The 27,939-nt window shown below is 39.6% G+C and overlaps 1 protein-coding gene across 15 annotated transcripts in view; it reads left to right on the top strand.

Annotated features, from left to right (window-relative positions):
* The window catches only part of Elavl2 (ELAV like RNA binding protein 2), a 156,413-nt gene that overhangs the window by 92,401 nt on the left and 36,073 nt on the right, over positions 1–27,939 (top strand). For all 15 annotated transcript variants that reach the window (XM_028877016.1, XM_028877009.1, XM_028877006.1 and 12 more), the window contains one exon: positions 26,017–26,120. In XM_028877016.1, coding sequence (XP_028732849.1) covers positions 26,017–26,120 — 104 coding nt within the window. The remainder of the gene's footprint in view (positions 1–26,016; positions 26,121–27,939) is intronic.

Here is a 27,939-nt window from a genome sequence, read left to right as displayed (position 1 = left end):
ATCCACCGGCCTCTGCCTCCAGAGTGCTGAGATTAAAGGTGTGCTCCACCATTTCCTGGCCAGACTATTTGAAATGAATAAATGTTCCTTAAAAGTGGTGTGAATGATGGGGCCAGAGTTTGACTGCTTAACTGGTCATGTGACCATGGACAAGTTAGTTCTTGGCTTCACCTCTGGTTAATTTAAATTGAGGGCATCAATCATACTGGGGTCATTTAGGACTAGTTGAGATGATACTTTGAGCAGCTCTGTAATGGAGGTCTTGGTACTCATTTTTTAAAGATCTTTAAGTGCCTGGATTCAATGTCTGTGTTTGAGCCTCACTGTTCTGTTCCCTGATGTTACAGATTGAAGGCCACAGATAGCTTATCTGTTCCCATGAGATTAAAAAGAAATCAGTTGCTTACAATACATACTGACTAATCCTGTTTTTAGCTAATTATGTTGTTTCTGGGTTCACCATATTACCAGGAGAACTCAAACTTAAGTGGATCACATTTTCCTTCAGTCCTTTTTCTGTGTGTGTTGGAAGTAGCACATAATGGGGATTGAACTAACGTCTTCATGCACACCGTAGGCAAGGGCCTATCCTGAGCTACATTCCTGTCCATTTTCAAGTTTCATTTGCAAACTGAGGACTAGCAGTATATCAAATTAATAGATTTTGAAAGTTGGGAAAGGTAGAAAACAATTCTGTCCCCTATATTGGATTTTACCTTTAATTTTTTTAGTAAAGCTATTTTTTTGCTTGTGGATTTTTTTAGGCTACTTGAAATAAGTAGTAAAGTATGATAAATGGCATGCAGGCTATAATATCAATTTCTGTGATTTCTAGTTCGATTGCTTAGTGGCAACCCTACCATTATAAGATGAAGATGCTTGAGTAGAGTATAAAAAAAATCACATTTCTTTTTTTATGATACTGGGAGTGGTAAGTGAAAATATTAAATAACTCATCCATCTTTCATATTAGACATTTGCCACAGAAAGCATCTTAGGGGATTTTCCACATCTTATCCCTGGGCAGACTTGAATCATCTTATTCTTCCATAAGCTCTTTACAGGGCTGTTATGTAGCATAATGGGGTAAATTTGAGTTCTGAGTCTTCATATCTGTGCACTGTTAGGATTCAGTGTGGTGCACAGTGGTAATGGAAACATGTGGCTTACCTCAGACATACAGATGTTGAAATGGAAATGATTCTTGAGGTCCCTCTGCTTTATTTTCTTGCAGTAATGGAGATTTCTAGGATAGTATAATTTCTATTAAAATATCAGGTAAGCCTATGAACTCACAGTGGTGTGCAAAACCAGTGCAAGCCCATGCTAGACCAATTCCAGCATGGAGAAGGGAGTTGGGCACACAATCCCACCCCTACCTCGAGTGATTTGTGGTTGTTAGCTACTGAGAAAATAAGGGTCAGTTTTCTCTAAGAGTGTAGCTTCTGGTAAGTCAACTACACTCCAGTAGAAGACCATATATGTAAGAATATTTTGGGCAAAACATATTTAAATAAAGGACTTAAAAAAAATCTTAAAGGGTTTAAAAAAAAAAAAAAAAAAAACGAAGGGTACAAAGTTGTGTGGATAGAAAAGGCAGGAGTTGGACCTGGGAAGACTTAGTGGGATGAAGATGGTGAAAATGCATTGTGTGAAACTTGAAACTCTTAAAGAAAAAATAAAAACATAAAATTGGAACTGAGTGTGGTGCTCACTCCTTTAATCCCAGCACTCAGGAGGCAGAGGCATGCGGATCTTTGAGTTCAACAGCAGCCCTGGTCCACAGAATGAATTCCAGGATAGCCAAGATCTATACAGAGAATTCCTGTCTATAACTTCCCCCCTCCCTGAAATAATAATAAAATAAAAACAAGTTAAAATCAGAAGGCCCAAAATATTTTAGTATGGGGTAAATTTAATATTTGGAGCAGACATCACTCTTTACACTTCAATTTTAAAATTTCCACTTGAAGTTCTTTTAATAAAGTCACTGAGAAGACAAGGAAAAAAAAAAATTATTCAGAGAGCAAGTAGCAAGTCCTGAGAATGCCACAGCAGGCATCATAGTCACACTGTACTTTTCTAGTTCCTTTCCTTTAAGAGAGTTTTTGGCTATGGAGCCCAAGCTGTTATGGCACTGGCCATCATCCTGCCTCAGCTTTCCAAATGCTGGGGATCACAGGTATGTGGCACCGATAAAGGCTTTAAAAGCTCTCAAAATTATCTAAGCACTTCTCAGAGAGTTTAGTTTAAGGTTCTTGCTTCTTGGAGTTTGATCAGTGATGATGCCTGTGTTCCTATAATGAGCACAGTGGTAGGGAAGTATAAGTCAAGAAGCCAAGTAGTAGGAAAGACTAGATTCAAACAGAAACTCCAGGGACCCAGAGACTTTACAGGTGTTGGTCACCCACTGTTAGGTGTAACACCTTAAATGTTAACAGGTTGTTTCCTCCCTTTAGGGGTGGTGGTAGGGCGTGTAGCAGAATTCATAACTTCCTGAGAACTTTAAAGCTGTTTTTTCATCCTTGTTTATTCTACCAGAACACTGATTTTCAAACATTTTACAACGGGATTCTCTCCTCCTTTAAAAATAAATGCACTCAATCTTAACTCCTCAGAATTGAACTAGATAAATGGTATTTTATTAGTCTAATAGATACCTTCAATTTAATAGCATTTGTTTGCTGGGATGAAGTCAGTCATGGCTGACACAGGCTGTTTTGATGAATGCTAATTTGAAAATACAGCTCTGTAAATCAGTTATTATTTGGAACCCATAGAGTATCAGGTGATCAAGAAGAATTCTGAGATAAGTAGTTGACAACAGCAGGGTGACCAGGCAAGTGAGTGGGTGGTAACTTTAAAAAAAAAAAATCCATTCTGAGCCTCTGTGTGTTTAATCATAAGGATAGTGGCAAGTCTGCATGTGTTCCCAGGCACTTTGTAGGTACCTATCTATCCTGCAGAATTTATTTTGAGATTTTTTAGAGGCTAAATTTATAAAATGACATTTGTATCAAATTTATGGAACTTTGATGAAAGTTTGCAGCATCTCTAACCATTAAAATATACCAGAGAAACTTGTGGATTTTATCAGTATATCATTAGATCTTATTATTTTTCATGTACCTTTTTTCCTTTCTAAAGGTCTAATAATATATGGATAAAATCCATAAACAAATTCATAAGCCCTTGCCCAAACCTTTGGGATAAGTTTCTGTACTGTTAATATCATACTTTGAGACGACTGATTAACTTGTCCCAAAGGTTTGGACAAGGGCTTATGAATTTGTTCCAGACTCATTTTTTGTTGTGTACTCAAACTGGGTATTTACGTGTGTGGAGGGTGGTGGAGTGTGGTGCATCTGCTTGTGCTCGTGTGTATGTGTGTGTGTATTCACGCACGTTCCTTTGTTCTTGAATATACATGAAGGTCAGAGCAGGACATCCAAATTGTTCTCCTCGTTGTTGCCTTGAGATTGGGTCTCATTAAACTGGAAGCTTGTTTGTCAGCCTTGGTGGGCTAAATAGGGAGCTCTCAGGATCTGCCTGTCACTTAATGGTTTTTTTTAACATGGGTGCTGGAGAATTTGAACTCAAGTCTGGATCTTGAAAAACAAGTACTTTTGCCCATAGAACTCTTTCCACCCCAGTTTTAAAATACTTGTTTTTAATTCATACATATTTGTATATATACATATGAAAGTGTGTGTGTATGTATGCCTACATGAGTTTATATACAACCATGTTAATGTAGGTACGTGCAGAAGCCAGAGGACATTGGATCCTTGGGACTGGAGTTATAGGTAGTTACGAGTCACCTGATGTGGATTCTGGAAACTGAACCTCTGGTCCTCTGCAAGACCAATAAGCTTTGTTAACTGCTGAGCTTCTCTTCATCCCTGAATTAGGTATTTTTATAGAACAGTTTTTGGTGTTAGTGTTGATTAATACCCATACAAAATTACTGAAATATACACACGCACAGACGCACACACACATACACACACACACACATGCACACATACACTTAAGAAGTTAGATACACTATTATACCACTGTCAGAGAGGAAACTCTTCTAATCTGTTAGTTTTAATGTATGAGTACAGAAATAAATGAAATTCGAAGTAGTACTTAGACAAAGGAATGAAAAATTGTCTTAAAAAATGAAAAGTTTGGTCATCAAAAGATGATAAATTACAGTACATTGTCTAGGAAATCTACAGGGGGAATAAAATAAAGAGTTGTTTTAGCAAGGTATGTTTGTGTGAACTTGACTCATGTCTACCATCTGTAATGATCAGGGCATTCCTTTAGCTAGTGTAGGATAAGGAGCACACAGAAACTGGGGAGAACCTGTGCTTCCCTTTGGGGCAGAGCAGGAGAGGGGAAGAGATCCCTTTTTGTATTTGTTGATTCTTAATCATCTTCAGCTTAAATAGTGCCTATGTAAGAGTAGACTATTTTAGGGTAATATTTGCTGGATTTTCCCCTCAGATAGGAAGCTGAATTATCTACTACATTAATTATTTTTCTATTAGCAAGATAAACTACCATGTCCAAAAAGTAATTTATGGAGGAAGAGTTTATTTTGGCTCTTAATTCTAGAGGGAGAATCCATAATGGCTGGCAAGGATGGTAAAGCTAGCTGATCACATCTCACCTGAAAGCAGGAAGCAGAGAAACAGCCTAAGTGGGATAAGTTTATAAATTCTCAGCGTGTGCAAAGGTCCATGTCCTGAGAGTTAATAACTTCTCCAGTGCCACCAACTGGGGACCAGGTGTTAAAATACATGAGTCTGTGAGGGACAGTTCTCATCTAAACCATACTTACCACCTCTTCTTTATAATGTGGTACGAAATCAGCCTGCTTTTGATGTTTCTTATTCATTCCCTTATAGATCTGACTATCATAGCAGTAGCCTTTATTTTCTTACACTTTGTTGAAATTCTGAATTGCCTGGGACTGTTTTCAGTACTGTCAGGCTCTTGCCCTTGACTATTCCTGGACGGAATACTTGACCACTGAAGCTGGAGCTGTGCTTCAGAACTTGTCAGCTGCATCTGAGCTCTTTTAAGGCTAATTGACTTTCACCTGAGCATGCTGCTGCTGCTGCATTCAGTTGTGGAAACCCTCCTGTGAAAAGGTCAACTTGAACAAATATTTCCTGGCATTTTGTTTGTGAATGTCATTTGACTTGTTAGTTCTGTGTACAGTGACTTAATTTTTTACTTCTTGCCTTTTTTTTCCTTCTTCTTCTTAAAGTTTTAGAATGTTAAATTTGACATCAATTCAGGGCCCTCTTTATCAAACACACACACACACACACACACACTTTAATAAGTTTTGAGGCAAGGTCTAACTGTATAGCCAGTACTGGTCTTGAACTCACCATGTAGCCAAGGCCAGCCTCAACCACTTAGTCCTTTGGCCTCCGGCTTCTGAGTCCTGGGGATACAGATGTGCACTACCATACCCAGCTTTGTAATCAGATACCTTTTGAGGGCTTAAACACTGTTAACCCTTCCCAGTATTGCGAAGAAACAGATTCTCAGTTAAAGGGACATATTGGGGCCATAGTTGCACAATGTTCTCTTAGGCAGTGTACCACCTTCATATCAGTTTTACTTGAGGACTTACCATAAGTGTAATGTCAGTAAATTTTCCTATTTTGTACTTTAGACCTCATTGAAGGAAAGATTTTGCAAGATAGAGTTATTTAATTTAAGCTGTGTTTATGTATTCTCTATCCTCATATTAAATGGGTGTGATGAGGATTTACCAAAACTTTCTATATACTACGGTTATTTAACTTGCATCTCTTCTTGATAGAGAAGATAGTTTTATTCACACTAGTTTTGAAGGTTTTATCATACAAAGTCCATTCTTAGGGGCTAGGGAGATGGTAATAGCGTGAGCTGAGCAAATATGAGGACCTGAGTTCAGTTTGGATCCCCAACACTTATGTGAGGAATCGAGTATGGCTGTTGACACCTGTGACCCCAGTGTAGTGGTGTAACATAAGAAACCTTAGGATCTTAAGCGTTCACTGGCCATCCAGCCTAGCTAAAACACAGCAGTCTCCAGGTTCAACGAGCAACCCTTCTCCAGTGAAAACAGGTGTAAAGTGATGCAAGGGACACCAGACATCTCCTGGCTCCTGTGCATGCACGCACATGCACACTCGAGTGCACAACACACACACACACACACACACACACACACACACAGAGGCTATATTTTTTATATGTGAGTTGAAGTCCAGCCTGGCCATTTGGCTTGTTTTGTAGCCTTATTGGAATTGTTTGACTCTGAAATTTAATTTGGTTTTGGGAAAACATCTCCAAATAGATCTATTATCCAAGAGTTCTTAGTTTTCCATGATCTTGGAGGAATGCAAAGCTTCTTTTCTAGCCTAAATGTGATCATCATCACTAGGAGGTGGGACAAAGTAGGAAAAGGAAGTTAAAGGAGCCTAGTAAGTTGATTGATGCTAATATGCCAGCCTTGATGAGGTAGATCCCTGGTGTATGGAAACTGCTCTGTACATGAGTGTGTGCATGCGTGTGTGCGTGTGTGTGATTTAGTGACTCCATCTAACTCAAAGCATGAAGGTACCATCAGCCAGACTCCCTAGCGGGGTATTACTGACCTGGAACCTGAGCAGGTTGTTAAATATAGCCATAAGGTGTTGGTTGAAAAGTATCAAGAGTGCTTGCTTGCACTTTTATGGATGCCCTCTTCCTTTTGATGACTATCCCTTTAATGTAAATCACAGTACCCTTAGTAAAATTCTGATTTCGTCAACTAAGGCATTCACATAGAGAAGTATGGAGAAAACCGTGGCTTGGATGTAAAGAAGGCCAGTATTTCTGCAGTGTTAGCAGATTACAGGACTTAGAAGAAGAAGAGAAAAAAATGCTGTCTCTTTGTTTTCTTTTCTGTTGAAACATTCATTGAAAACATTTAAAGCATTGCTTCCTTCACTCACAGATTTTTACAGATTTCAGTCTGTGGGGATGAGGGCGAGTTCTGTGAGGGCATGGTTAACTTAGCAGATGCAGTTTTACATCTTGTTTGCCTTTTCTGTTAAGTCCTTATGCATGTTGTGAATTAGAGTTTATTTTTAGTTCTTAATGAGTCCTTTTCTCCTCATTGTACTTTTTGTTGGAATTCTGTTTTCAACATAGTGTTTTGATTTTAAAGGGAGCGTGTGTACTACTTACCAATTTTGTATTTACACCCTCCTCCAGCTCAATTAAAATTTTATGTTTCTTGGTGTAGGGATGAGAGATTTATTACTGTACACTTGCCCTTGGTCTCTCATAGCTTGTTTGACCTTGGACTCTTACCCTCAGGAAGTCAAATCTTCCTTTTCAGATAAAGTTCAAGGGAGGTATAGATGCAGGTAAACTGTAAACCAGAATCACTGTGTGGTCTTCAAGGTCACTGGAAGGTTTATTTCCTCACGTTTTAATGTCCTCTTAAGGAGGACATTAACATTGGGGTCTATAACCTACTGTCCTCTGAAATCTTCCTGACCTTGGTACTAGTCTGAGAGATTTTCATAACCTAGCTGGAAAGAATGATAGTTGCTTTTAGTCTGCTTTAACCGTATCCAAACAGGCTGGTTGTGGTGTTAAATCAGTGGACACCTTTTTGTAAAGGATGATTCCTAATGACATCCAATTCTATCCCTTGGAATTCTGCTTTTCCCTTGTGACCTGAGTGCTGAGGCAGCCCTCCGTAAACACAATGCTGAATGCTTTTGCTCTGTTGATTCACATAGCAATCACCTTTTTAAACATGATGAATTGGGATTCAGAGTGTTAGTATCTCAAGGTTTTAGGCCAGGTTTGTTTTAAACCTTTAAATTACTAGTGTTTCTAGGCTCTTATTTGAGAAGATGAAAATTAATAATTGACAATACTGATTTGTAATTTTTCAATATATATTCATATATTCATTTCTTTCTTTTCTTTTTCTTTTCTTTCTTTCTTTCTTTTTTTTTTTTTAAGTGCTAGAAGCCAAAAGCTTTGATGGAAAGACAAGGTAACATTCAGTAACACTACTTTTGGGTTTTAGAGCATCCTAATCTAGACCTGGTGGTAAAAGTCCATACAAAGGGGCTAGAAGGCTGGGCTCAGCAATTAAGAGCACTAGCTGCTCTTCCAGAGGACCCAGGTTAGATTCCTGATACCCACATGGGGCATCCCAACTGTCAATTACTTCAGTTCCAGAGGAACTCACACCCTCTTCTGGCCTCCAAGGCCACTAGGCAGGCATGTAATACACAGATATAATGCCTATACACACAAAATACCAATAAATAAATCCTTAAAATAATAGATTCAGAGTCATCTGTGCTTCACTTCCTTATGCAGTTAAGGTTTCAGTCCTCTGAGTGTGGAAACCTGTATATCTGGACCTGGTCATCAGGTGAAGGGTGCCTTGGGTTCTTTGCTGGCCATGAGCCAAATGGCTGTTTTCTAGAGAGTCCTCCCTTCTGAAGTTGTTGCAGGCCTAGATGAGGTATTGTAGACTCCCCAATAGGAGGGGACAAACAAGAGTGAGACTTTCCTTCTGTAACTTGGTATTCCCATTTGCTATCCTCTTTTCCAAATCCCCTTCCATCCACTTTTCAAGAAATCTCTTTTAAACCCTCAGAGTGGAGCCGTTCCCCCAATCCCCAGACAGCAGGGACAGTTCCTGCAGTTAGGATTCCAGTGTCTTCTTCAGATGCTGATATATGTGACTTTAGGAAAAAGTGATGAGTGGCTGTTTTCTGTCTTTTGCATCATGTTGAAGTGTACCACCAAGTAGAGCAGTCTTCCTCTTATATCTTGGGTCTATGGACTCCTGCCTTCCACTTGGCATCAGCCGCATGTATACCTGCTCCTGCTGGAGCATCATTCCACTCTCAGTGACTGACTGTGTTCAGAAGTTGGCTATAGACAGTCCCAAGCAATTACATGTGTTGGAGCTTAATAGACCCACTCTCCACATTGTATGAATTTAAAATAATAATAAAAAAGTAATACTTCTTATGGTGAAAATTTTTGTTCTTGTTCTGTTTTGTTTTTAATTTCCCCCCATGCTGGGCATTGAAATCAGGACCTTGCAGATGTTAACCTTGAGTAGGGAGGAAGACATCCTGTTGCTGAGGCCATCATCTGTCTTCATTTGGTGATAGTGGTGCTGTTGACTCCAGTAAGCTGTTGTTCTTTAGCCTGTGGGACAGTTTGGCTATGGTTGGGAACATCTGTGCTGTTGCCTTCTTCATTCATGGGGTGATGTGACCATGTGTTCCAGAGAGAAGAAAGGTCCTGGTTAGGGTAAGGTAGAGAGCAGACCATGGTCAGATAAGGAGGGGCATACAGAGCAGCATCGTTCTGTGTGCTGTCCTAAGCAGATGTGTAGCAGCAGTCTAGTGGGCTTTGTTTGCTGATGACCTGTTGATTATACCACCTGATAGTTGTGGTAGTCCTTTATGTAAGAACGAAGGGAGAGTATTATTTTCGGTTTAGATGGAAAGATTTATAAGGACCTTTGTGGGTTCAAAAGAAAGTTGTCTCATTCTTTTATTAGGGCCATGCTGTATGTGAATTCTCTTTCTGTGTATAGTGGGTGTGAGGCTAAAAAATGGATATTTCCTCTCTGAATCTGCTACAGAAAGCAAGGCAAGTAAAGGACTAAGAGTCACTTAGGCAGTTTGCCCCAGGACTCAGCTCCTTTTTCTTAAATTGTTTTTAAAGACATTATCTCACTCTGTAGCAGGCCTGAGGCTCAATCTTGAGCAATTCTCTCCAAGCCTAGTGAATGCTGGGATTACAGTCAAGAGCCCCCAGGCCTAGCTGGACTTTGAAGAGTCAGTGGAAGGAGGAGATTGTGGTGGAGAGAGACACTATCTGTCTGGCTTGACATGATGGCTTTACTGCTCATTAACTGGAAGCTGGTTTATAGCTGCCTCCTCTTCCTTCTAAACACTTGTGTCTATTCCAGTAAATTCCTTTTTGCTAATTAGCCAGAGTTAATTTGTATTTCTCCTGATTTACACTGTAATGTAATGGGTAATGCATGTGTTTAGTTCTTTCTGTCAGAGTTTACTTTTGAATTCACCCTAACGGAAGGTCATTTACTTCTTCATCTTGCCTTGAGAGTAACATTTGTAACTGTGTGGCCTGTGTATTTGATATATAAACTCAGTGTGTTCCCCTCCCATGAACTCCTCAAGTATGAGGTGTTCAGTCACCTCCTATTGGCTTCCTTTTGCCAGTGTGGTAAGAAACCAAATTCTGATAAAATAATGCCAGAGCAGAAGAGGTACAATGAAGAGTACTTCCTCCCAGGTTACCTCATGGAGTGCCCCCATCCCTGCATGGCTGTGCCCTTATCATGCCTTTTGTCCTTGAATATGAGCAAAAATAACCAGAGGGATGACAGGGAAGACCAGCAACGCTTGTGCCCACAGATGATCAGCTCACTTAGGGTGTGGACTTTTTTTTTTTTTTTCTCAGTGAAGTTTTACAGTTGCTATTGCTTATGGCAGCTGTTTACCTATCTGGTAGTAAAACAGAATTACCTTCATTTATTCCTTTTGCCTATTTACTTTTCATTTAATAAAAACCTTTCTGTGGCTAGGGCATGAGGACATGTGTACACTCAGAGGCATTACATTTCTGTGTCTTTTGGGTTCAGTAATATGTGTTATTGTTATCCATTTAAAAAGTTTCAGTTGGCCTATATTCATTGTACATGCCACTGAGTTTCATAGGGACATTTACAGACAATTATATAACCATGTAGTGTATTTGGGCATATTTCACCCATATTCACCACCTCTCCCGTTTCCCCCCACTCCCTTCTCTCATTAGTTCCTTGTTCCCCTAGATGAGTTTGTGTTCATAACATATACACATATATGAGTTTTGTGTCTGTGTGAAATCTAGAACCTACAAGTGAGAGGAACCTGAAATGCTTGTTTTCCTGACACTGGTGTAGTTTTATTTCTCTGCAGGTGATATAATTGTATTCTTCAACTTAGTTCACCACAGTTGTCCTCTTCTTTTAGTCAGACTTGAGTTCTCTTGGAAAAGATTTGTCTTACTTTATCTTTATTTGCAGTGTGTTTATTCCCCGTAAGTCCCTGCTGCAGAATTCTAAGTGTAATTGTTTAAAAATAAATTAGTCAATGTTATGCTGTTAACTTGCAATTTGTGGAAGCTGAAAGGAATCAGATATCTCTTCTGGTGGTTTTACCTGAAAGAACAGTGGGGGTTGGGCCACTTAAAAAACAAAGTTCCCTCACACCTTTCATTTGTGTACTCTAGAGGCAGAGACGTGGATTTCTGGTGAGTTCAAGGCCAGTCTGGTCTACAGAGCAAGTTCCAGGACAGCCAGGACTGTTATACAGAGTAATTCTGTCTCTCAGGGGTGTGGTGGGCCTGTCTTAGCTCCTAGTCACTTAGTTGTCGGATTTTTTTTTTAAACTTGTCATTCCCCCCACCACCCCTCCGTGTTTTCATTGTTGAGGCTGGCTTTGAACTCACCATGCAGCCAAGAATGACTGTAAACCTTGGATCCTCTTCCCTCTTTTGTTCCATCCTCAGTATTGGAATTGCACATGTGTTCTTCCACACCCAGTTTAACCTTTTTCTTCTTAAAAGGACTTAATTCTGAAGCGATGTGTATATATGTACATCTGAGGGCAGACAAGTGCTTTGAGTCCAGGGCCTTTGGAAGCCAGGTGAGGGCTCTGGATCCTCTGGAGCTTTAGTCACAGACAATGTGGTTCTCTGACCTGGGTTGTCTTCAGGAACAACGCACTCTGTTAACAACGGAGCTGGCCTCTCCAGCCCTCTCCCCTTTCTTCTCTCTGGTAACAGTGCCAGAACAAGTTAGTTTTGATAGGGATGAGGAAATCAAGAGTTTGGGGGTAACCATCAGGACTGAAAATTGATTGTGTTCTGGTGCTAAGATTTCACACTCAACTTAGGACGATCATTGGATAAATTTTGATGGCCGAGATTACCTTTAGTTCTTTTGTTTCTGTTCAGCCAAAATTCTGAAGAATATCTAAGGAAGAGAAGAAATTCTGGATTAATATCCATGTTGTAATGAGTGAAAGAAATAACATCCAAGTTGTTAAGTATCATGGAATAGTTGAATTGAATATAGGTTTAATTTGTCATATTCTGCAGAGTTAAAGTATCTCTCTTACAAAAATGCTTTTGCTGGGCATGGTAGCCCCCATCTGTGATCTCAGCATAAGAAGCAGAGAGATGATCTTGAATTCAAGGCCAGCCTTGGCTACATAGTGAGACATTGTCCCAAAATAAATAATAGATTAAACATTGGTGGCTATTGAAACAAACAAATCTTTATTTTAATCTCAGCTAATTTGAAAGGGATCTGAAAATTTTAATACACGAATAAATTATAACTGTAGATGTGTCAGACAGCTTTTCAGCACAGTGCAAGTTCTCCTCCCTTGTGCTCATATTGGATGTCATTTGGGTGTGGGTGTAGATAAAGAACCCTAATAGGATTTAAATGGGTGTCTGTGTTCAGATCCTTGTCAGTGTATATGCATATTTTTTATTGGCTAGAAAGTATCTTTGCTTGAGAAAACCTTAGTAGTCTGGAAGGTAAATGAAATGCCTTAATAATGTTGTCAACTAAGGAACCTAGAATAAGTACTTCACAGTTTATATTGTATTTGAGAATAGTGCTCAACTAATAAGAGATCTGGCAGCATCACAAAATAATTCTGTCACCCCTAAATAAAAGAGACCATTTTACAATCTTTCCTGCTACTTCATAGGTGGTAAGCAAGAATTTGTCAGCAACAAAACCAGAGAGTTGATTGACACCAAAAGCTGTTGAGTTAGGGAAGAGCTGAAAGGTTGACACTTAGTAAAAACTTTGTTTCTTTGAGTTTACTTGTAATTGAATATCTGATGCTCAGTGATTCTACCTGTGGAAAGTTCTTAAACAAACTTCACTCTAGCACATAGGGCTAGACATATTTTTAGAAGGTAATTTGATGAGGGTAAGGCAGATGGGAACATTGTGGGCACAAGCATTCAAGAACCCCCTTGGTTTAGTTTTTGTCTATAGGTGAGATGTGTTAAGCAATCTAGGTTAAGTTCATGAGGCTATTTAGCAGATAGCCTTAAGCTCCTAGCCCTAGAAAGCCCACCTGTCTTTGTTCTAGATATTTTTGCAGAGTTGCCATGTGTTGTGGTTCAAATAGCTGGCACAGAAATTATGTCTTATATCAGAGATCGTCTTAATATTATTTCATGAAAACATAGCTACATGTCTTCTCTAGTGTCAGGTGAACAGAAGTACTATATTTCACATTCTGAGATGGCTTAAAATGTAGGTGATCATGAATAAGCCCCTTTTAATTTATACCCTTTTGTAGATTCATGGGTGTACTTGAAATGATAGCATGGTAGTAAGAAAGATTACTTCTGTGTTCAGAATTTTCTTGTTTCACTGGGAAGATTTGACCGGAATTGCCAATAGTGGTTGAGTGCACATTTCTGGGCATGAGATTAAATATTTCACTGTCACCATGTGACTAAAAGACAAGCTTCTGCTTTTCCAGTTCAGTGAGGGTGATTTACTTTGATGCTGCCGCAGACAGAGCCACACTACTCGGTGACATAATGAGTTGTGTTTTTCTGAGTGTTAGTTCCCTTATTACAGTATCTGTGTGAATTTTAAATCTTTTGAGGTTTACAGTGCCTCCTCCCAACTTTTAAATGAGGTGATTTGGGGGAAATGCCCATAAGTGATGTGAATGGGGTAGTCATCACAGGAACTGCACCATCTTGTATTTCTCTTCAGAAGCCATCTGATAATTGATTGGCAGAATGCCATGGGGTCTGAGTGGTTTGCTCTAACTTAAGCTGCCCCTTAGCAAAAACAAAATGTGTATCTATTTCTGCCAGGGTCCTTTGTTGACTGTACGTGTAGCCATGCTTCCCACGTGAGCCCCAGCCTTTCCCACTATTTTGAGTACCACCACCTTCCCTGTGAGTTGTGATCCACTGGGGTTGTCCCCTCTATTGCTTCAGAAACAGCTTTCTTGGGGTCCTAAAGGTTGTGTCTGCAGTATTTAAGTGGGTTTCTTTGTGCTCAGTATTTATTCCCTAACTGACGAAACACAAGCTTCTTTCTGTTGGGGGATTTCTCCTCGATATAAAATTCAGTACTTTTTGTGTGACTATTTTACATTTAAGGGAGGAAAAATTGGTTTTTTAATACACTTGAAAATGTTAACTGTCTTTGTTCATCAAATATAAACTAAGCAAAATGTTCCATACAAGAAGGAAAATCTTGTTATTTATGCCTAGATCTTTGTGTTGAGTGAGGACAATGACAGTCCTTGGGAAACTTAGTTCTCTGTCTTTGCTAAAAATATCACTAATAGAATTCTGCTCTGTTTTGAAATAAAAGGAACTAAAGTGGGCACTTATCCCCAGGTAGAGCTTGGTACATGCCACTTTGTAGAGGTCACTTTAAGGTGAAATGAGGCTTTTACTTTATAGATTTTGTTTTTCTTTTTGGTTGTATGATATTACCCATTATTCCTTCTGCAATGACCCTGCCTCTTTCCCTCTCTAACCTTTCTTAACTTGGTATTAACCTTGTTATCTGTGATGAACTCTGGCTTGGATTAAACATAATCATATGATTCCTGTATGCAATATCAAAATCGATTGTTTTGTGGTAAATGTCTTCCCACATTCTGTCCCCTCAGAATAGCATCTTAGTAGTCAAATCCACATACTTTTACATCTCTGTAAAGGAGACTTAAATCTGCCCAGGGCAGCCATCTTTGTCTTTGTCTTTTGGAGAGGTGGTTGTTTAGCTCTGCTGGCTGTGGGATGAGATGGCTTCACAGCTTTGATAAAGTGTTAATCTCCATGAACTCATAGGTCAGCAGATTCCTTGTTCTCTTTCAAATGATGTTACTGTGCTAGGAACTGCAGATCCTCCTGGGAAAGGCTGGGATTCCTGTCCTGTCCTTGGTTTGAGGGAGTTACTGCAGGACAGGATTCTGGGCCCAGAAGTTGAATGCTGGGTGAAAGGAGGTTTGTGCTTCATTCAGATGAGTGAGAGGGTCTCATGTAGGCCTGGAAAGCTCATGAAGACTGTGGAAGAAAGGTGGGATTTTAGTGATTTTGAAATCAGCATTTCCCCCATGACTGCTATAGACAGACTTCTCAGGTGTCCTTCCTCAGTGTGCCTCAGTGACTGGTCAGTCCTGTGTTGTGGAGTTAAAGCTCCCCTAGGTCAGACCCTGTTCTCAGGGAGAGGCAGTTCTTTTGCCTCTGAAGATTTGTGGTGTACTTTTGTTCTGATCAGATCCTTTACACTCTACAAATTCCTCATCTTCCTCTGTGTGTCCTCTCCCCCCTTATTTTTTTGGCATGAAAACCCTGAATTGCATCTGTCCTAAGACACTAGACTTCAGCTTTTCAGGTTAATTATTGGTTAAGCATGAAACTCCTGTGATCCATCATGCTTATTCATTTCTGGTACCTGCTTCTCTTCCACCTGTGGTGGGGCTTTACATTTTGAAGCATGTTAGGGGTTAGAGACCATGCAGTATCGATCCCACCTTCTTCCCTACAGCTAGGAAACCATACTCTGAATATGAAAGCATTTTAAGCAATCTGCTGAGGAGAGATGTGTCTTGTGTGGGAGACAGTTTTGGCAGTAACAAGCATGTTTGGCTTTAGTCATAAGAATTGCTTTCTGAGCTTCTGGAAGAGGAGTATGTAAATCAAGCTTCATTTAAGAGGAATCTTGTGATAATGCAGATACCTCTCATCTATCTGCTTTATAATGATGGATTTGTTTTGAGGGCATAAGTGGTTTCTGCACCTGCAGGATGCTGTTCCTTTCTTTCAGGGCTCCCTTCCTCCCTTTTATATGTGGTCTTTTGGATAGATCAAGAAAGAACTGTGAAGTTTCAGTCAGATGATTATACAACAAGGGACAAGAAATCAAATGCAGGTGTATTGGAGATAAGTTTTCTGGTTAGAACATTGTGATGTATGGATGCACAGGACCCTGCTTTGCAGTGACTCCCAAGTTCCGCTTATGGCAGTGAACTTGGAGAAGCTGGGTTTGGGAAGACCAGCCCTGGCTCTGAAATCAGACTCATTTACTAGCTACTTCTGAGAAAGTTAATTACTGCCTCTGAATCTCCACACTTCTCTCTGTAAAATGTCTATAAATGTGTATTCACAGAATTAAATATGATGAATCTATGCAATATAAGGCCCATTAGTTCCTCTATAGCAGTTTTAGGCAGTATGGTAGCCTTTGCTTTCAGGTAGGTAGGTCTATTGGGAGTGGACTTTGCCCTTCAAACTTATTGACCTTTCCACAGTAGAAAATTTAGGGTGTTGAAGCTTTGGGGTAAGTAGAAGATATTCTTAAAAAGGTATGTTTTCAAGAAGAAAATTTATCTTCCGAAGAACCTCATATCATATAGAACCACATAATCTAATGTTTCTTCCATAGTTTGTATAATCAAATGTTTCTCTTTGAAACTTTGGACAGAATAGGCTTCCTAGTAAATTGCAAGGCTGACATAATGTCAAAAGGGCTGCTCAACTAATTATAGTGCTTAGGGGCTTTAATTTTTTTTTTGGATAATAACTAAATGAAAATGCTGGCTTGCAGAGAGTAAAAGCCACATTGAGAAAGCTGCTTTGCTTCTCGGTGGACTGCTCTCTGGCTTCTTTGTGTGAGTGTGTGTACGCACCCATGCGAAGATTGACACCAGCTGGGAGAGCAAGCAACAGCAGATGCCCTTTTTACTACCACAGTTGTCGACTGCTTTCCTGCGTTCCCACAATACTATTTTGAGGAATGTGGTTCCTCTGCCCTCATCGCAAATGATATTTACTTGAACAACCCCATTGCTTTTTAAGCAGACACAAGGCAAAGCAGAGACCGTGTAAGTGTCTGTGTGAATGGAGGTCCATATATGTTAATTCTAATGGAGGGACAATTGCAGGAGACCCAGACCTTTAACTAGGAGTAGATCTGACACTGGTTCAGAGCTGTTAATGTCCTAACTTCAAACTATAAGGACTGAATTTTTTGGCTACCTGCCAGCATTTGACTTTTGCTCACATCATTGAATGTAGGGCTGCTGATGGCTCCTTTTGAGCAGCTACCTTAAACTAGTAAGAGACAGTGTTGGCTTTTCCCCTCCCTGTCCAGGTTCTCTATCATCTTACTCCCTTTCACACTGAAGAACCTGCTCCATGAGTTTCTTCTGGAGATATGGAGTGGGAGGAATCCATTTATTTTCTTACTTCAGATTATGCCAAATTGCCCCAATGTTTCTTGTATTGGATGCAAGACAGTCTTAGTACCTGGTGCAGCACTTGAAAATTTAGAGGATTTAATATGCTCTCTCTGTTCTCGATAACCTAAGATTGAATTGTGTGGGAGTTCTTAATGCTGTCTGCAAGGGTGATGTATTAAGAACCCACACTTTCGCCAACTTAAGCAAGGTCACACTGCATTGCCAGCAAATTCATAATTACTGGTACTGGAACTGTAGGAAATAGAGCTTTACTAGTTGTATAATCAGGACAGATATGACCATTAAAATTAAGTCTCACAGAAAATGCCCTGGTGCAGAGGACATTAGACGCTCCCCATAGAATTAGACTGTTTAGGTAATATTTACCAAATAATCACTCCTTACAACTTTGATTTCAGCAGAAAAGTTGTAATTTAACTCTTTTCTTATTATCTCCATATATCTGAAGTTCCAAAGGCATTTAAAGTATTAGGTCCTTTGTGTCCCAGGCCAGCTTTATTAGCATTTGGGGAGAATATGATTTTGGATCGATCCATCTGTTTTCTGCATTGTGTGAGCATCTAGGTTGAATTCTCTATCCTGGTGCTAATCCATGGTAATGTCCTTTGGGAAGCTGGACAAAATCCTCCTCATGTTGATAGCTGGCTTCTACTGTAGTAACAGGATCCTGCCAGCCTTTCCTCTCCATTTGGTCTTATTCATTAGAGGGCAGCAAGGAGGAAATGTTTGGTGTGACCCAAGCTAGTGGGTTGTTCAAATGGAATGACTAACTGCATCTGGAGGAGATTCAAGCTAAGAAGAGACTGGACATTTGGAGAGAAATGTGACCAGGAAGGATTACATCCCTCTGCTCTCAAGGTTCTCTCTCCCCTTTCCCCTTCAGAAGTGTGGCACCATGCAGTAAAATATTAAGACGACTGGTTAAAGTCTGGATTGTGCCATTCTGGTGCCAGAGTTGTGGTGCACAGCCTGTCTGAACAGACACACATGATGGGTGCCCAGGAACAGAAAGTCCATCTGAGGAAAGACAACGCATTTACAACTTTGTGTACTGGGAGGAGGAAGGAGAAGGGTAGCATAATGAGAAAATGGGGTCTTTATTGAAAAGAAAAATTCCCCTTTAGAGATCAGATTTTCCAAATCTTATGTTTTGCTTTCCCAGTCTTTTTAGTTAAGGTATTCAGTTTTACACAGGCGCTTTTGGGAGATTACAAATATTTCTTCTTTTTCTTTTTTCTCCCCAAATGTTTCATTGTTAGACTTAGGTTGTAAGAGTCTTGCTTGACAGAGGACCATCAGCAGCCTGTTTCTGATAACTCTAGAATTTAAAAAAGATCCATGCTGCTTTCATTCTGTTATTTCATAAAACATTACTACTGCCCTAAATGAAATAATAGATACACATCAATCAGTGTAGTCACCTTTTATTGTTGATTCAACTACCAGGTTTTTACAGAATTCACTCTGCATTTTATTTGACTCGTTCATGAATAGTCTCGGCAGACTTAATTATATTAGTGAAAAAGCACTTTCAACAAAATTATATGCTGACATCCCATAATTCATACTTACAGATTTGTGAAACAGATTTATGTAAATCTATCAAATTACTCTATATAACATTATTTTTTAAATTGAGATTTCATTTTAATGGTATTTATAGAAAACTTTCATGTGAGAATTTTACATGAACTATTTTAAAAAATAGCTTATGATTCCCTTATGAAGACAGAATACTGTAACATTTGAGCATCTCATCTCCATGTTCTGTAATCCATCTGGTACAAGACAGGGGCAGGGGAACATGTTGGTAAGGGCAACTCGATCCTAAGACATAAGCTCCTGGAACACAGATACTGCTCTTAGTTAATTCATCAGTTTGTGGTTGGTTCATTCATTTGGTCACTGAACATTTATTTACTAAATAGTATGTGATAGGGCTTTGTCAGGAACTGAGGTCAACTTGCTCTGCCTTGCTCAGTCCCAAAGTGGAACAATCTGCCTATATTCAAATTAGCCCAGTGTGCATCCAAATTTGCTAGTGTACACACACACACACACACACACACACACACACACACACACACACACACACACACGGTAAAATAAGGCCATAATATGGAGTCTGCTGTAGAACTGCTAGGGAGGGGAGCAATGGACCCTACATATTAGGATCCAGGCATGTAGTAGCAGCAAATAGCAAATGCTGTCACAGTCTCGGAGGTTTGTGTGAGTAATCCAGTTCTGGAAGTATGTTCCTGCACTGGCACCTGAGTGTGCGTAGTAGGGCATATCTGTAGGACTAGCAGAAGCAGAGCTCTGCTGGAAGTCAGCAGGAAGCCAGGAAAACAGGGCATGGTCTGGTTTGATTTTTAGGAGTTCCATCCATATAAATATAGTGGAGGATGGCTCCTGTCTTGGATTCCAGAGTCTAGGGAAGAGGGTTATTAATAAGGAAGAGTGGAGAAGGAATAAACCAAGTCAGAAAATTAATAACAAAGGATGCCCGACTGAGGAAGAGAAGTGGATTTAGCTGTGCAAGTGAGCAGCATGTTGATAGAAGTCATCTTACCCATTTTGGTCTCTGGTTTAGGACCCACTTCCTACTGGTCTTGTTTTGGACATTACCATCAGGATGAGCCCTACTCTTCTGTATTTAAATAGCAGTGTCACCCCTTGGTCTGTTTCCCACTCTCACTCCATTTGGTGTTTCTCCTTAGTATTTTATTCTTGTTCATTTGTCTCCTCTCAGAATGGAGGCATGTGAGGAGGAGCAGTACCTTATCTTGGCATCCTCCAGGGCCTAGCAAAATGTAGGTTTTGATAGTGAATGAATGGATACTTAGTTTAGGTGAGAAATACTTAAGTATATAACCCTTCTCCACAAATTCTTGTTGAGAAAGGTCTCATTTAATATTGGTTGGATAAAATTAATGTGCCAGGTTTTTAATCAAGAATTATGGTAGTCTATTGCCTTTAGTTTTAAACCTAAGGGGGTAATTTGATATTTTGAACACTGGTAGTAATTTTAAATAGAAAAAAAAAAGTAAATGAAGTGACCTTTGAATGAAATGGGTCCAGAAGATTGTGTATTTTTAATTAAAATATGCAATTAAGTTTTTAATTAAAGTATGCTGTTAAAAGCAATGTAGGTGACTAGGGAGTGGCTGATGCGTTGAATTACACACAGTTTGGATAAATTGGCATTTACTGTGTCTCCCATAGTACCACTTTAACACTAAGCGGATTCTCTTTCTGCTTAGCTCTTCTTCCTGTGACCCCCCACCCTATTTGGTGTGGTTCTCTGTCCCTGCTGGAGCTCTGTGTTTTAGCTCCATGCTCCAGGTCATTGACCATGTTTCTAGCAGCTTGCTCTTGTACCAGTTGCATTTTAGACACCTTTTTCTTAAATAGGAAGGGATCCTTTTCTGTGGTGTGTATACTCAATTAAAAAGAATGCAGCTAAAAAGACATCAACAATTTTCTGGAGTATAGTATTTGTCCAGAGAGTGGCTGTGAAACTATCCATCCGGGCTGTTTCCATAGTGAAGTTCTAGAGTCCTTGCCATGCTCTTAGGTCCAAGACGTGGATTAGTGGTTCCTAAACCCTTGAGAGACTATGGACAGGGTAGCATGGGAAGATAGCTGGGGAGGAGTGGTGTTAGTTTTGTTTTCTTAGAAACTTTTTTAAAAATTATAATGGCTTCCATAATTCATCATACATGAAATTTAAATGTGCAGCTTTATAAGTTTTCAAAAAGTGATATTTGGTTTGGGGATAAACATGTGCACACTCTAAATTCAGAGTCCCTTGGGACATTTGGATAATATGGGGAAAAGGTGCTTGGCTTCCAAGCCATCCTTTGTAGCTCCTCTTCGGGAGTGACTGGGGAGTGGGAGTACAGGAATGGAAAGACTAAGTCCTGGTGCGGGAGGTTTTCAGTACCTTTTCTTTCCTTGCTGTTTGGTTTTCTGTTGCTTTTTAAAAAAATATGAGCTTGTAACCAGAAATATAAATAAGCGAATTGAAAAACAGCATAGACATAGACATAAAGAATAAATTGTTAGTTGCTAAAATCGACAGAAATGGGACAGTAGACAACCAATACATTATTAATAACACACATATGTATCAAGTCCGTCAGAAGATGTCTGGTGATACTGTACTTTAGACATGCTGAAGACAGCCTGCGTTGCTGAATGGAAGAGTTACACATGCAGCGCCTAGCCTTACTGCTTTACCCCTTGCTTCTTATGTTGTAGAAGCCGATTGCCAAGCTTTGGATGCCATTCTTACCTTGGTGTGAGAACTGTGAGTTTATAATGAGTGTTAAATGATCACATAGCTGAAAGGGGACAATGGGGAGCCACTGTCTATAGCTGTGATGCCTTTGTTTACCTTAGGCTCAGTGAGCATTTGCTCACCTGGATAATTAATGCACTCCATACTGAAAATCTATAAAGTTCCTGTCACTCTAATTTCATACAATATGTATTGATCTTATTCACCCCCCTCTCCAGACTCCCCCTAAATACACCTCTCACTTCTCTACCCACCCACCTTTGTGTCTTTTTTTGTGTGGTTTTGTTTTTTTGTTTTTTTTTTTTTTTTAGAGCTCATGGAGTCCAGTTTGTGATGCCCACATGTCCTTGGATGTGTGGCCTTCCCCTGGAGCTTGGGAGACATACCAAGGCAACACTCTTGAAGAAAATTGACTCCCCATCTTCTAGCAGCTATCATTTGTCAGTAGCTCTTCAGCCACCACCACCCCTCTTCATGCTGGGATTTTGTCTGTCTTGAACTTGCACAGGTCTTGTGCACTTTAACAAGCACTGTGATTTCATATGTGCAACTGCCCTCTGTGTTTGGAAAACAGTTTCCTTGTAGTTACCTGCTGCCTCTGGGTCTTCTAGTTTTTGTTCCCTCTCTTCCATAATGACCCCTGAGCCTTGGGAGAGGGAACAATATGTTACAGGTGTCCCATTTAGGACAGAGAATTTTGCAGTCCCTCGTTCTCTGCACCTTTACCAGTCGTGGGTTTCTGTGTTAATCACTATCGGCTCAAAAGAGAAGTGTCTCAGATAAGAGTTGTCTCTTGTATTAGCACCCCAACATTTTGTTTGCTATGCTAACAGTGGACTTAAGAATGTGCCTTTTAGTAGCAGATAACCCTTACATGTTTTATTATTAATAGGAAACGTCACTTACCTTGAACATATTTTACTTGGCAGATCGCACACCTCTCAATAATGCTAGATCAGAAACTTCTTTACAAAGAGAAGAGGTTATTTGGAGGTGAATGTGTGTTTAAGTCTAGTCAATAATAGTGAGAATTTCATTCATCATTGTAGCCAGCCAGATTTCATTGGGTGTCAGGTCAGATTCAAAGAATGTGCTCTCTGATCGTGACCTTTATATCTTTGGTAATATAAATGGCACCATTTAAGTTCTTCTGGTTTCATTTTGCAAACCTTCCATTGCCTATAGCGCGCTAGGAGTCAGGACTCCAGGCAGCCTAGGAACAGGTTAGCCAGAGCAAGTGACCAATCTTCTCCATGTGCAGCATTGAGCCTAGAAACATGGCTGCCCAAGACCCATGTCAGGAGGCCAGTGAATTGCTTGTTGAAATAGTGGGTAATGTGACAGCATAGAAGAAGACCATCATAAAATCTCTGTAAGATACATCTGTAAAGTGGTGTCTTCTATGTAGAGACATTTCACATGCTAAGGCCCTCTCATAGCGTCCAGATTTCTGTGTACCTCAAGATTCACCTTTAACACTTGTTTTCTTTGCTCAGTTAAATGACTCAGCAAGTGAAGGTGGTTGCTGCCAAACCCAATGACCTGAGTTCAATCCCTGGAACACACGTACAGTGGAAGGAGAAGACTTGAGTCCTTGAAGTTGTACACACATACAGAGAAATAGCTTAAAAAATAAAAAGCAAAAAACCTGTTTCTCTGCTTGATTGTACCTTAAAATCACTAAACTTTAGGAAAGCTATTTTCAGTGCTTCAAAACAAACTGATCAAGTCAGAATTTTGGAGTCTCAGGTTCAGGCTCCCCATGATCTCTGAGCTGATTCTCCCATGCAGCTAAGGTTGAATCACTAAGATGATTACAAGTTGTTGGTAGAAAAACTGCCTGTAGAAAAGAAAGCTGCATTCTTCTGATGGCAGTTACTACTTAATTTTAGTAGAGTGACAAAACTATACAATATGATGCTTGTCTACTTCTTTTCCATCATATGTTAATGGCTTCCTGAAATAACCCTGAATTGATATGCTTAAAGTTATAGTGTATAGTATGTGTGCTCTTTTTCCTTCTGTTATCTTTTGACTGGGATGTCCACTTTCATTCATAAAGAGTATCATCATCATCATCATTGTTTTAACATTCTAGTTGTATAGGAATTATCTTTGTTTTTAGGTAGGAAGAAGTGGTTCTGAAAGGTTGAATAACATCTTCAAAGTCACACATTGGTAGATAGTAGAGAGGAGATTGGAGCTCACATGCCAGTCTTCAAATCCCATATTCCTTCCATCATAAGCTGGTCTCTTGTGCAGATTCTTTTTGTGTTCTGCCAACTTGAATCCTGCTCAATGACAGGAGAGTCGCAGCACTTCTCTTAAGAGGGCACTCTACACATATACAGTAGACATGTGAAAAATGCTTCTTAAATTGATAAAATGCTGGAGGCTTGAAATTACAGTAGTTTGACATATGACCTTTTTCTGTAGATTTATTTTATGTGTATGAGTGTTTTGCCTACATCAAAGTGTGCACACGCGTGCCTGGTACATGTATATAAAAAAAGAACCTGAATATAGTGCTAAGGAAACAAAAGAGCTCACTTCATTCTTGGCCCTCCCTTTTAATTCTTTGCTTTCTGAGGTGCTGATCTTCTAACCCAGGGCCTTGCACATCTTAGGTAAGCTCTGCACCACTGTCTCATACCACAAGCCCCCTTCTCTGTTTGTGGTTGTTTTTGCATACAGGAAAAACACATCTTGCTAAGAGGGAATGTTAGCTCCTGTTTTCCCAAATTCTCTTCACGGTCTCCAAAGCATAATAAATCACAACTTCTCATGCTTACTAGGTTATGGTTGGCCTTCTGTGTTTATCTGTTCATTAACAAAGAAGTCACACACTAGAGTAACCAGAGGGGCTGTCTTTAATACCAATACATAGCAGTTGGGGGACACAACAAGTCCCCACATTTTCCTATGAAACTGCTAGAGAGCCAGGGTTTTTTAATCAAGCATTTGTACTTTCCAGGAAATATCAGTTGTCTAAACCCTTATTCATTGTGTCACCTGTCTCTTCTCAAATGGAGAAACTTTGCTTCAGCTGAACATTTGATCCCTGGGAGCAGCCTGACATAGGGCTGTGTTGTCTCGCTTTCCCCTGCATGGTACCTCCCTGTTTTCTAATAGGGTGCTACTGAATGAGGGGTGAGAGCCAGCTGATGGGCACACCACAATGGCAAAAAGCAAGAGTTGTTTGGAAGTTATTCTTGTGCAGCCCTTTTTGTGCTTCATTATTTCCTTGAGTCTCTCCCTTTTCTTGTCATGATGGATGCTGTTCTCTGTGTAAATCCCTTTGTTTTCCTGTAATCCCTTTTTAGATTAGAATAATACCTAGAGAAATTTTGTTGAATTTATTCAAAGAAATACCCTTCTAAACTAAGTGTGGTCATACATTGTTTAATGACAGTTCATTCTGAGATGTTCTGTTTGTCCATTTTGTCATTTATGAGCATTGTAGGTGGTCCTCATATACTAGTCTAGATGAGGCAGCTCAGTTATCTAGTATAAACCTTGATAGAATCAAAAGGTGAATTTGAGGAGACTGTATACAGAAACATGGTGTATTTTTGTATAGCACACCTTTTAAATGCTTATTATTAAATGCATAATAGAAAATACATTAATCAATAATAGCCATTATCAAGTAAGTAATCACTATACAAACTGTATTGCTGTGCTCTCATATGACCAGCTCATTACATTTGTTTACATCAGCATTGTCATAAGCACATGACTCTGAATTGTGTTATGAGGTCACCATAGTAATGATGGCACTATGTGACAGGAATGTTGCAGTTCTATTAGACTCTCCTGGGAGCACCATTGTGTATGCAGCACACTGACCAAAATGCCATTATGTGGCACATTCCTACACGTATGCACCGTCTTCGCCACTTTACTGACTGTAGTAACTGCAGCTGTCCAGCTGTGAATGTGTCGGTGCAGTTCAGACAACACTGGCAGGCTCTTGGTTGCTGTTGCCATCTTCTGTTTTATAGGTAAAGAAAGGGGAGTTCATGTTTTTGTCTCTTCCTTCTGGAGCTCAGCAGAGAAACTACACCCAGTTGTGGGGGCTGCTGCCACATCCCGAATTAGGCACATGGTGTGCGATGGGATGCTCTGGGTCTATGTGGTTTCTAACGCAGCTCCGCTTTTTAAATTTGCAAATATACTGGACAGGAGATGAAAAAAAAGACTACATCTTTATCTGAAAGAATGAACAGAGTTTCCTTTTCTATTGAGAACCTATTTGGATGTGAATGACAGGAGACTGTGCCCAAACCAAAGTCTGCTCCTGCCAGTGGGTTGAACTAACGTGTCTTTCCCCTTCTCTCTCCTTAGGGCAGAGCTTGGGTTACGGCTTTGTGAACTACATTGACCCCAAGGATGCAGAGAAAGCTATCAACACTCTGAATGGATTGAGACTTCAAACCAAAACAATAAAAGTATGTTTACATTTTTCTTAAATCTACTTGTAGAAAAAGGAGGGATTTTTTTTGTTTGTTTGTTTTTTAGGTTTATTTGCAGTTCTTTTTCATTTGGGCCTCATAAACACTTCTCTGGGAGCATAATATTTTTGTGCTTATTCCGCAAAGGAGGCGAAGTATTCTAAGTGTAAGTCTAGACACTTAATATTGCCAGACAGTGCTCTTGGATAAATACTGTATGAAGCCCCCTACATTAAGTACTTCTCATAGAGAGAATCCTTATCCTATTGCTCGAGGGATTCTTGAACTTATCTAGACAGTAGTTGTTGGAATTGTTTTGTAAGCTAGTAAATGCATGAGGTTTTGCAAGCCAGTAGGACTCAGGGCTCTCACCTCTGCCCTTGCTATAAGAATGTGACTGTGGCTACTACATATATAGATGAGTTGTAGTATAGCCTTTATTATAAACACCAAAACTTAAATTTCATGCAATCTTTGTGAATAATAAAGTATTATTTTTTTAGTTTAAAATGTAAAGCTATTAGTGGTTAAGCAAGTTAGATCTAGTAGTGGTGTTTTGGCTTGATTCAGTCCTAGCAGATTTCCGAGGAGATGAACTCTAAAGCTCCCATGGCACATGGGTCATTTTTTCTTTGAAGATGTATAATGGTATTTTATGGATACTTTTCTGCAGCTTTATATTTTGAAATCCTTACTTGAATTATCTGGGTAAGAAGTTGATCCAGTTTCCAGCTTAGATTTCTTTTTCCTTAGCAAATAGGGGCAGTGTTGCCTCTAGCAAATCATTGGACGTCTGTCATCAATTTATTCCCTCCTGTCCAGTGTAGACATCCCATATCTATCATGGTACACTTTCTCACTGAATCCAGATGTAGCTCCCAAATATATTTCAAAATAGTGTTCCAGACAATCTCTATCAATTGACTCAAGTTGGAACCTATTTTCTGCCCATGATGTGAGAAGCCAGCCCAAACTATGGCCTAAGAGGAGGGTACTCAAGGCAGACTCTGCCATCCATCTTGTCTAATGTTGCTTTTTTTTTTTTTTTCTTCCCCTTCCTTTGGAGGTATCTTGAAATGCAGTGTCATCTTTGTGCTTAAAGTGACTTCTCTTAGGATTGTCAGTTAAGGTGATTTGTTAGCCCTGGGTCGTTTTGACACCTCATTCTTAATATTTATTGGCCCAAAGGAAAAATTTCTGTCGGCACTTTTCATCTAAAGGAAACTGTATGATGGTCTCCAAATATACTTAGATGTAAGATGTCCAATAATGCTGGGTGTTTCTAATAAAGAAAGTGGGAGAAGATACATCCTGTAATCAGAAAAGGAACTGATCATTCTGTTACCAAAATTCTAAGAAAAATCTTAGAGAAATTTAAGATGATAAAAAGTTGGTTTTGATCCTTTTTTAAAAAAAAAACCTGAATTGCTTTTTTTCCTAACTCCTCACACTTGCCTGCTTAATCTTTCTCTATGTCAAATGCTCAGTCTTTAATAGAGATAATACAGTGCCATTAACAATGGTGCCCACTATCTGGCTCTCTCTAGGCAGTTTAATGTATTCTATGTCCTATGGATTTTTGTAGGCTTCCTCTTCCTTAACTTAAATGACCAGCAATCCTGGAAATCAATTGCTCTTAGTGCTGAGAGCCCAAGTTGTTGTTAAAAGGAAAATGAAATATGATTGGGATGACTCCTCTTAGCAAATGACCATTTTCCTCATTCCAGAAATAATCACCCTTATTTCATTCTTAGTGAGTCACTTCTTTTGCTATACATACTGTGTGCTCTAAGATCCAGAAAAAGGTAGAAATGCA

This window comes from Peromyscus leucopus, chromosome 2 (assembly GCF_004664715.2).
Source record: "Peromyscus leucopus breed LL Stock chromosome 2, UCI_PerLeu_2.1, whole genome shotgun sequence".
Taxonomy (NCBI): Eukaryota; Metazoa; Chordata; class Mammalia; order Rodentia; family Cricetidae; genus Peromyscus; species Peromyscus leucopus.
This window is presented reverse-complemented; position numbering and strand designations above follow the sequence as displayed.